The 12,123-nt window shown below is 46.7% G+C and overlaps 1 protein-coding gene across 1 annotated transcript in view; it reads left to right on the top strand.

Annotated features, from left to right (window-relative positions):
* The first annotated feature begins 1,093 nt into the window (after positions 1 to 1,093).
* Positions 1,094 to 12,123, top strand: part of B4GALNT3 (beta-1,4-N-acetyl-galactosaminyltransferase 3) — a 92,398-nt gene continuing 81,368 nt past the window's right edge. The window contains exon 1 of the mRNA XM_075343621.1: positions 1,094 to 1,262. Coding sequence (XP_075199736.1) covers positions 1,124 to 1,262 — 139 coding nt within the window. The 5' untranslated portion in view covers positions 1,094 to 1,123. The remainder of the gene's footprint in view (positions 1,263 to 12,123) is intronic.

Genomic DNA, 12,123 nt, shown 5'->3' with positions numbered 1-12,123 from the left:
CCAGGGCCGGGGCCGGCAGGTGGGTGCCGGGAGGCGCTCCCCCCCCTCCCCAGGTGAGGTGTGCCGGTCCCAGGAGAGTCCACAGCCACCAAGATAATGACAGGAGGGAGGGGGGAGACGTTAGGGGAGGGTCAGCCCGGTGCGACATAGGTAAGATCAGAAAGGGCTGAGCACAAAGGAGCGCAGCTCTGCAGCGACAGCCCCTGGATCTCCATGAAAGGTGACACCGCTTCCAGCTGAGCTCCGTCCTCCGCCCTCCGGAGGACACAGGTAAGAGGACACCTGCTGCCAGGAAGCGTTCACCGGAGGCGCAGGACCGCGGCGGAGGCGGCAGCCGCTCCTCTGCACAGGCTGCATCCCAATTATATCACATTGTGGATGATTGTAATGGAGGGAAATCAGGGATGAGCGCTCACCCATCGCCCAGGACGCCCCCGAATCCCAGGAGTGACCGGACGTCCCCGAATCCCAGGAGTGACCGGACGCCCCCGAATCCCAGGAGTGACCGGACGCCCCCGAATCCCAGGAGTGACCGGACGCCCCCGAATCCCAGGAGTGACCGGACGCCCCCGAATCCCAGGAGTGACCGGACGCCCCCGAATCCCAGGAGTGACCGGACGCCCCCGAATCCCAGGAGTGACCGGACGCCCCCGAATCCCAGGAGTCACCAGACACCCCCGAATCCCAGGAGTCACCGGACGCCCCCGAATCCCAGGAGCGACCGGACACCCCCGAATCCCAGAAGTGACCGGACACCCCCGAATCCCAGGAGTGACCGGACACCCCCGAATCCCAGGAGAGACCGGACGCCCCCGAATCCCAGGAGTGACCGGACGCCCCCGAATCCCAGGAGTGACCGGTCGCCCCCGAATCCCAGGAGTGACCGGTCGCCCCCGAATCCCAGGAGTGACCGGACACCCCCGAATCCCAGGAGTGACTGGACACCCCCGAATCCCAGGAGTGACCGGACGCCCCCGAATCCCAGGAGTGACCAGACACCCCCGAATCCCAGAAGTGACCGGACGCCCCCGAATCCCAGGAGTGACCAGACACCGAAACCCAGGAGTGACCAGACACCGAAACCACGCTGCAGAGACGGGCGCACGGGAGGCGGGCGGCCAGGATGTGGGGTCGCCCGCTGCCCCTGAAGAAGTTGCAGAAAAACTTTTGGCTGTTTCTGCTGTTCGTCATTCTTCTGTTGGGGGTCTGGACGGTTTATCTGCAGATGGAGACGTATTCCAGCGGGAACCCCATCAATCGCAGTAAGTGCAAGACAGTGACCCCCATCATTGTCACCGCTCCGGCTGCGGAGGGGTCAGTCTGTGGAGGGGTCAGTCTGTGGAGGGGTCAGTCTGTGGAGGGGTCAGGCTGCGGAGGGGTCAGGCTGCGGAGGGGTCAGGCTGCGGAGGGGTCAGGTTGTGGAGGGGTCAGTCTGTGGAGGGGTCAGTCTGTGGAGGGGTCAGTCTGTGGAGGGGTCAGTCTGTGGAGGGGTCAGGCTGTGGAGGGGTCAGGTTGTGGAGGGGTCAGGCTGCGGAGGGGTCAGTCTGTGGAGGGGTCAGTCTGTGGAGGGGTCAGGCTGTGGAGGGGTCAGGCTGCGGAGGGGTCAGTCTGTGGAGGGGTCAGGCTGTGGAGGGGTCAGTCTGTGGAGGGGTCAGGCTGTGGAGGGGTCAGTCTGTGGAGGGGTCAGGCTGTGGAGGGGTCAGGCTGCGGAGGGGTCAGTCTGCGGAGGGGTCAGGCTGTGGAGGGGTCAGTCTGTGGAGGGGTCAGGCTGTGGAGGGGTCAGGCTGTGGAGGGGTCAGGCTGTGGAGGGCTCAGTCTGTGGAGGGGTCAGTCTGTGGAGGGGTCAGGCTGTGGAGGGGTCAGGCTGTGGAGGGGTCAGGCTGTGGAGGGGTCAGTCTGTGGAGGGGTCAGGCTGTGGAGGGGTCAGTCTGTGGAGGGGTCAGTCTGTGGAGGGGTCAGTCTGTGGAGGGGTCAGGCTGTTGAGGGATCAGTCTCCTCTGCAGCGCTCGAGTTCTATTCATGGACCAGGAGGATTAAAATGAACAGTGAATATATATATATCGTTTTCTTCCTCCTGAGCTTCATTAATAGAAAACCAACAGCAGTAAAGACTGACACAAATGGAAGCCGAGCGATAATATCTGCAGATACCGGGAGGATAATGGTCATCATCCAGCGTGTATCACCTGCAGGAGAGGAGAGGAGTATGAGCATCGTCCCAATATATATATAACTACAGCTCCCAGCATGACCTGACCTCAGATATAGGGTTATACATGTATAATTATATACAGGAGATGCCCGGGTTATACCAGCTGTACATATATAATTATATACAGGAGATGCCCGGGTTATACCAGCTGTACATATATAATTATATACAGGAGATGCCCAGGTTATACCAGCTGTACATATATAATTATATACAGGAGGTACCCAGGTTATATCAGCTGTACATATATAATTATATACAGGAGATGCCCAGGTTATACCGGCTGTACATATAAAATTATATACAGGAGATGCCCAGGTTATACCGGCTGTACATATATAATTATATACAGGAGATGCCCAGGTTATACCGGCTGTACATGTATAATTATATACAGGAGATGCCCGGGTTATACCGGCTGTACATATATAATTATATACAGGAGATGCCCAGGTTATACCGGCTGTACATGTATAATTATATACAGGAGATGCCCAGGTTATACCGGCTGTACATGTATAATTATATACAGGAGATGCCCAGGTTATACCGGCTGTACATGTATAATTATATACAGGAGATGCCCAGGTTATACCGGCTGTACATGTATAATTATATACAGGAGATGCCCGGGTTATACCGGCTGTACATATATAATTATATACAGGAGATGCCCAGGTTATACCGGCTGTACATATATAATTATATACAGGAGATGCCCAGGTTATACCGGCTGTACATATATAATTATATACAGGAGATGCCCAGGTTATACCAGCTGTACATATATAATTATATACAGGAGATGTCCAGGTTATATCAGCTGTACATATATAATTATATACAGGAGATGCCCAGGTTATACCAGCTGTACATATATAATTATATACAGGAGATGCCCAGGTTATACCAGCTGTACATATATAATTATATATAGGAGATGCCCAGGTTATACCAGCTGTACATATATAATTATATACAGGAGATGCCCAGGTTATACCAGCTGTACATATATAATTATATACAGGAGATGCCCAGGTTATACCAGCTGTACATATATAATTATATACAGGAGATGCCCAGGTTATACCAGCTGTACATATATAATTATATACAGGAGATGCCCAGGTTATACCGGCTGTACATATATAATTATATACAGGAGATGCCCAGGTTATACCGGCTGTACATATATAATTATATACAGGAGATGCCCAGGTTATACCAGCTGTACATATATAATTATATACAGGAGATGCCCAGGTTATACCGGCTGTACATATATAATTATATACAGGAGATGCCCAGGTTATACCAGCTGTACATATATAATTATATACAGGAGATGCCCAGGTTATACCAGCTGTACATATATAATTATATACAGGAGATGCCCAGGTTATACCAGCTGTACATATATAATTATATACAGGAGATGCCCAGGTTATACCAGCTGTACATATATAATTATATACAGGAGATGCCCAGGTTATACCAGCTGTACATATATAATTATATACAGGAGATGTCCAGGTTATACCAGCTGTACATATATAATTATATACAGGAGATGCCCAGGTTATACCAGCTGTACATATATAATTATATACAGGAGATGCCCGGGTTATACCGGCTGTACATATATAATTATATACAGGAGATGCCCAGGTTATACCAGCTGTACATATATAATTATATACAGGAGATGCCCAGGTTATACCGGCTGTACATATATAATTATATACAGGAGATACCCAGGTTATACCAGCTGTACATATATAATTATATACAGGAGATACCCAGGTTATACCAGCTGTACATATATAATTATATACAGGAGATGTTCAGGTTATACCGGCTGTACATATATAATTATATACAGGAGATGCCCAGGTTATACCAGCTGTACATATATAATTATATACAGGAGATGCCCAGGTTATACCAGCTGTACATATATAATTATATACAGGAGGTGCCCAGGTTATACCAGCTGTACATATATAATTATATACAGGAGATGCCCAGGTTATACCGGCTGTACATATATAATTATATACAGGAGATGCCCAGGTTATACCAGCTGTACATATATAATTATATACAGGAGATGTCCAGGTTATACCGGCTGTACATATATAATTATATACAGGAGGTGCCCAGGTTATACCGGCTGTACATATATAATTATATACAGGAGATGCCCAGGTTATACCACCTGTACATATATAATTATATACAGGAGATGTCCAGGTTATATCGGCTGTACATATATAATTATATACAGGAGGTGCCCAGGTTATACCGGCTGTACATATATAATTATATACAGGAGGTGCCCAGGTTATACCGGCTGTACATATATAATTATATACAGGAGATGTCCAGGTTATACCGGCTGTATATATATAAATATATACAGGAGATGCCCAGGTTATACCGGCTGTACATATATAATTATATACTGGAGATGCCAGGTTATACCAGCTGTACATATATAATTATATACAGGAGATGCCCAGGTTATACCGGCTGTATATATATAATTATATACAGGAGATGCCCAGGTTATACCAGCTGTACATGTATAATTATATACAGGAGATGCCCGGGTTATGCCAGCTGTACATATATAATTATATACAGGAGATGCCCAGGTTATACCGGCTGTACATATATAATTATATACAGGAGATGCCCAGGTTATACCAGCTGTACATATATAATTATATACAGGAGATGCCCAGGTTATAGCTGCTGTACATATATAATTATATACAGGAGATGCCCAGGTTATACCGGCTGTACATATATAATTATATACAGGAGATGCTCAGGTTATAGCGGCTGTACATATATAATTATATACAGGAGATGCCCAGGTTATACCCGCTGTACATATATAATTATATACAGGCGATGCCCAGGTTATACCGGCTGTACATATATAATTATATACAGGAGATGCCCAGGTTATACTGGCTGTACATATATAATTATATACAGGAGATGTCCAGGTTATACCAGCTGTACATATATAATTATATACAGGAGATGCCCAGGTTATATCGGCTGTACATATATAATTATATACAGGAGATGCTCAGGTTATACCAGCTGTACATATATAATTATATACAGGAGATGCCCAGGTTATACCAGCTGTACATATATAATTATATACAGGAGATGCCCAGGTTATACCGGCTGTACATATATAATTATATACAGGAGATGTCCAGGTTATACCCGCTGTACATATATAATTATATACAGGAGATACCAGGTTATACCAGCTGTACATATATAATTATATACAGGAGATGCCCAGGTTATAGCTGCTGTACATATATAATTATATACAGGAGATGCCCAGGTTATACCGGCTGTACATATATAATTATATACAGGAGATGCTCAGGTTATAGCGGCTGTACATATATAATTATATACAGGAGATGCCCAGGTTATACCCGCTGTACATATATAATTATATACAGGCGATGCCCAGGTTATACCGGCTGTACATATATAATTATATACAGGAGATGCCCAGGTTATACTGGCTGTACATATATAATTATATACAGGAGATGTCCAGGTTATACCAGCTGTACATATATAATTATATACAGGAGATGCCCAGGTTATATCGGCTGTACATATATAATTATATACAGGAGATGCTCAGGTTATACCAGCTGTACATATATAATTATATACAGGAGATGCCCAGGTTATACCAGCTGTACATATATAATTATATACAGGAGATGCCCAGGTTATACCGGCTGTACATATATAATTATATACAGGAGATGTCCAGGTTATACCCGCTGTACATATATAATTATATACAGGAGATACCAGGTTATACCAGCTGTACATATATAATTATATACAGGAGATGCTCAGGTTATAGCGGCTGTACATATATAATTATATACAGGAGATGCCCAGGTTATACCGGCTGTACATATATAATTATATACAGGAGATACCAGGTTATACCAGCTGTACATATGTAATTATATACAGGAGATGCTCAGGTTATAGCGGCTGTACATATATAATTATATACAGGAGATGCCCAGGTTATACCAGCTGTACATATATAATTATATACAGGAGATGCCCAGGTTATACCGGCTGTACATATATAATTATATACAGGAGATGCCCTGGTTATACCGGCTATACATATATAATTATATACAGGAGATACCAGGTTATACCAGCTGTACATATATAATTATATACAGGAGATGCTCAGGTTATAGCGGCTGTACATATATAATTATATACAGGAGATGCCCAGGTTATACCCGCTGTACATATATAATTATATACAGGAGATGCCCAGGTTATACCACCTGTACATATATAATTATATACAGGAGATGCTCAGGTTATACCAACTGTGCATATATAATTATATACAGGAGATGCCCAGGTTATACCGGCTGTACATATATAATTATATATAGGAGATGCTCAGGTTATACCAGCTGTACATATATAATTATATACAGGAGATGCTCAGGTTATAGCGGCTGTACATATATAATTATATACAGGAGATGCTCAGGTTATACCAGCTGTGCATATATAATTATATACAGGAGATGCTCAGGTTATAGCGGCTGTACATATATAATTATATACAGGAGATACCCAGGTTATACCCGCTGTACATATATAATTATATACAGGAGATGCCCAGGTTATACCACCTGTACATATATAATTATATACAGGAGATGCTCAGGTTATACCAGCTGTACATATATAATTATATACAGGAGATGCCCAGGTTATACCGGCTGTACATATATAATTATATATAGGAGATGCTCAGGTTATACCAGCTGTACATATATAATTATATACAGGAGATGCCCAGGTTATACCACCTGTACATATATAATTATATACAGGAGATGCCCAGGTTATACCAGCTGTACATATATAATTATATACAGGAGATGCCCAGGTTATACCAGCTGTACAGATATAATTATATACAGGAGATGCCCAGGTTATACCAGCTGTACATATATAATTATATACAGGAGATGTCCAGGTTATGCCAGCTGTACATATATAATTATATACAGGAGATGCCCAGGTTATACCGGCTGTACATATATAATTATATACAGGAGATGCCCAGGTTATACCACCTGTACATATATAATTATATACAGGAGATGCTCAGGTTATACCAGCTGTGCATATATAATTATATACAGGAGATGCCCAGGTTATACCGGCTGTACATATATAATTATATACAGGAGATGCCCAGGTTATACCACCTGTACATATATAATTATATACAGGAGATGCCCAGGTTATACTGGCTGTGCATATATAATTATATACAGGAGATGCCCAGGTTATACCGGCTGTACATATATAATTATATATAGGAGATGCTCAGGTTATACCAGCTGTACATATATAATTATATACAGGAGATGCTCAGGTTATAGCGGCTGTACATATATAATTATATACAGGAGATGCTCAGGTTATACCAGCTGTGCATATATAATTATATACAGGAGATGCTCATGTTATAGCGGCTGTACATATATAATTATATACAGGAGATGCCCAGGTTATACCCGCTGTACATATATAATTATATACAGGAGATGCCCAGGTTATACCACCTGTACATATATAATTATATACAGGAGATGCTCAGGTTATACCAGCTGTGCATATATAATTATATACAGGAGATGCCCAGGTTATACCGGCTGTACATATATAATTATATATAGGAGATGCTCAGGTTATACCAGCTGTACATATATAATTATATACAGGAGATGCCCAGGTTATACCAGCTGTACATATATAATTATATACAGGAGATGCCCAGGTTATACCAGCTGTATATATATAATTATATACAGGAGATGCCCAGGTTATACCGGCTGTACATATATAATTATATACAGGAGATGCCCAGGTTATACCGGCTGTACATATATAATTATATACAGGAGATGCCCAGGTTATACCACCTGTACATATATAATTATATACAGGAGATGCCCAGGTTATACCAGCTGTACATATATAATTATATACAGGAGATGCCCAGGTTATACCAGCTGTACATATATAATTATATACAGGAGATGCCCGGGTTATACCGGCTGTACATATATAATTATATACAGGAGATGCCCAGGTTATACCAGCTGTACAGATATAATTATATACAGGAGATGCCCAGGTTATACCAGCTGTACATATATAATTATATACAGGAGATGTCCAGGTTATGCCAGCTGTACATATATAATTATATACAGGAGATGCCCAGGTTATACCGGCTGTACATATATAATTATATACAGGAGATGCCCAGGTTATACCGGCTGTACATATATAATTATATACAGGAGAGATACCCAGGTTATAGCGGCTGTACATATATAATTATATACAGGAGATGCTCAGGTTATACCGGCTGTACATATATAATTATATACAGGAGATGCTCAGGTTATACCGGCTGTACATATATAATTATATACAGGAGAGATACCCAGGTTATACCGGCTGTGCATATATAATTATATACAGGAGATGCCCAGGTTATACCGGCTGTACTGTTAGGGCCAGGTGGACGGGCAGACCCAGGAGGTGGATCCACTGGGCCGAACTCCTTGATGAAGGTAAGGGGTCCGGTAGCTGGAGCACTATGGGTAGCAGGACAGTCCGTGCACAAGAGTAGAATGGAGAAGTCCCTGGGACCACGGAGTCACTGATGGTAGTCCGGGTGACGGAGCTCAGGTTCGGAAGCCGAGATGTTGTCAGGCGGAGTCCGGAACCGATGGAGCGAGAGGACGGGTCACCACAGGGATCAGAGATGGAACGGACTGTCAGGATGGCAGATAGTCAGCGTTCGGGGTTCGGGATTTGGCAGGACCGGATGGCGAGGCAGGACCGGCTCTAGAAGAGAGAGAGGTGAGTATCTCACAGGAACACAAGGAGACCTGACTCCTAGCTTGGGAAACACGAAGAACAGGCCCCGCCCACTTGGACACTAACCCCTTTATACCCTGTACCTGTGTGCTCAATTTCCTGTCAGTGGACGCTGGCCCTTTAAGAAAGGGTCAATGACCGCGCGCGCGCCCTAATGCGCATGCGCGAGGCTCGGGTGCCAGAAGCCAGGGCAGGGAGCGGTGAGGAGGAAGCAGGAGAGCCAGGCTGGGGCTGAGTAGCCGACGGGCGCCGGGAGCGGGGACCAGGACGCCTGGGAACCGCAGGCAATGGAGGCTGGAGACCGGGGAGCGGCGGACGCCGGACAGAGGAACCGGGGAGCGACGCAGGGAAGCCGGGGAGCGTGGCAGGTGAGCCGGGGAGCAGAGCAGGGGACCCGGGGAGCGTGACAGTACCCTCCCCGCAACCGGGACAGGAAGGCACGGATCAGAGGAGTGCCCACATTCTCCCGGGGTTCCCAGGACCTATCCTCAGGACCATACCCTGCCCAGTCCACCAAGAAGAACTGTCGGCCCCGTACGGTTTTCATGGCCACGATATCCCTTACCGCATAGATGTCGTCATCGGCAATAGGAGGAGGAGCCGAACTGGCAGCAGCGGAGAAGGGACCAAGGACAACCGGCTTGAGCAGGGAGACGTGGAAGGAGTTGGGTATCCTCATCGTGGCCGGGAGCTGCAGCTTGTAGGAGACCTCATTGATCTTGCTGAGGACTTTAAACGGCCCGATGTAGCGAGGTCCCAGCTTGTAGGATGGTAGCTTCAATCGGACGTACTTGGAAGCAAGCCAGACTAGATCTCCAGGAGAGAAACACGGAGGGTCCAGACGTCTCTTGTCTGCATGTCTCTTCATCCGCAGGGAAGCACGTCCCAGGGACGCCTTGACTGAGTCCCAAATCGTTGCAAAGTCACGGGCTACAGCATCAGCAGCAGGGACATCCGAGGAAGAGGATACAGGCAATGGGACGGAAGGCTGAAGTCCGTAAACGACATGGAAGGGAGAGCTGGAGGAGGACTCACTGACGTGGTGGTTATGGGAGAATTCAGCCCAAGGAAGAAGCGTGGACCAGTCGTCATGATGGGCGTTGACGTAGTGACGTAAGAAGGAGGTCAAGATCTGATTGACCCGTTCCACTTGGCCGTTCGACTGAGGATGGTAGGCTGAAGAAAAGTCCAGAGTCACTCCCAGATGTTTGCAGAGAGCCCTCCAGAAGCGGGAGGTGAACTGAGTTCCTCTGTCGGACACAATGTGTGATGGAAAGCCATGCAAGCGGAAGATGTGTTGTATATAGGCGTCAGCGAGTTCCTGGGCAGAGGGCAGTCCAGCCATAGGGACGAAATGAGCCATTTTAGAGAACCGATCCACCACGACCCATATGGCTGTGTGTCCGGAGGACAGTGGCAAGTCCGTAATAAAGTCCATCGCAATGTGTTGCCACGGAACTGAGGGTATAGGCAGAGGCAGAAGACGGCCATATGGCAGATGTTTGGGCGTCTTATTCCTGGCACAAGAGGAGCAGGCTGAGACAAAAGAAGCGACATCCGTCCGAAGGGATGGCCACCAGTAGTGACGTACAATCATACTCCATGTTCTCTTCTGACCAGCATGACCGGCTATTTTCGAGGCATGGCCCCAGTGTAACACTTTTTGCCTGTCAGTCTCAGAGACATAGGTCTTCCCGGGCAGTATCTGGGCCAGGGTGACAGAAGTCACCGGAATGATTTTACTAGGACAGATGATGGGCTGGGATGTCTCCTCCTCCTGCTCCATGGGCATGAATGACCTGGACAAGGCATCTGCGCGTACATTCTTGTCCGCGGGTCGGAAATGGAGCTGGAAATCGAATCTGGCAAAGAACAAGGACCACCTGGCTTGCCGTGGGTTCAGTCGTTGAGCAGACCGCAGGTATTCCAGGTTCTTGTGGTCCGTGTAAATAATAACGGGGTACACTGCTCCTTCCAGAAGGTAGCGCCATTCCTCCAGAGCCAGTTTGACTGCCAATAGCTCTCGGTCACCGATGGTGTAGTTGCGTTCAGGCGCTGAGAAACTCTTGGAGAAGAAACCGCAAGTCACCATCTTCCCGGAGGAGGACTTCTGCATGAGCATTGCTCCGGCTCCCGAGGAGGAGGCATCCACCTCCAAGGTGAACTGTCGGTTTAACTCCGGACGGTGGAGCACAGGAGAGGAGGCAAATGCCCGCTTCAGAGAGCCAAACGCGGCGTCGGCCGCAGGTGACCAGTCCTTTGGATTAGCCCCCTTCTTGGTCAAGGCGGAGAGAGGAGCAGTCAGAGCCGAGAAGTGAGGGATGAACTGGCGGTAATAGTTGGCGAATCCCAGGAAGCGTTGGATTGCCTTTAGTCCAGAAGGAGGAGGCCAGTTGAGAATGGAAGAGACCTTCGGATCCATCTGCAGTCCGGTATCGGAGATGACGTAACCCAGGAAGGGAAGAGAAGACTGCTCGAAGACACACTTCTCGTACTTGGCGTACAGACGATTCTCCCTCAGTCGTTGTAGTACCAGCTGCACGTTCTCTCTGTGGGTCTGGAGGTCCGGAGAAAAGACCAGGATGTCATCAAGATACACCACCACACAGACGTAGAGAAGGTCTCGGAACACGTCGTTCACCAATTCCTGAAAGACTGCTGGTGCGTTACACAGGCCGAAGGGCATCACACAGTATTCATAGTGCCCATCGCGAGTATTGAACGCGGTCTTCCATTCGTCCCCAGAGCGGATGCGGACCAGGTTGTAGGCACCCCGAAGATCCAACTTGGTGAACACACGAGCTCCTCTAAGCCGATCAAACAATTCGGGGATGAGCGGCAGGGGGTACTTGTTTTTCACGGTGATTTGGTTCAATCCCCGGTAGTCTATGCATGGGCGTAGG

The sequence above is a fragment of the Anomaloglossus baeobatrachus genome, chromosome 4 (genome assembly GCF_048569485.1).
Source record: "Anomaloglossus baeobatrachus isolate aAnoBae1 chromosome 4, aAnoBae1.hap1, whole genome shotgun sequence".
In the NCBI taxonomy this organism is placed as follows: Eukaryota; Metazoa; Chordata; class Amphibia; order Anura; family Aromobatidae; genus Anomaloglossus; species Anomaloglossus baeobatrachus.
This window is presented reverse-complemented; position numbering and strand designations above follow the sequence as displayed.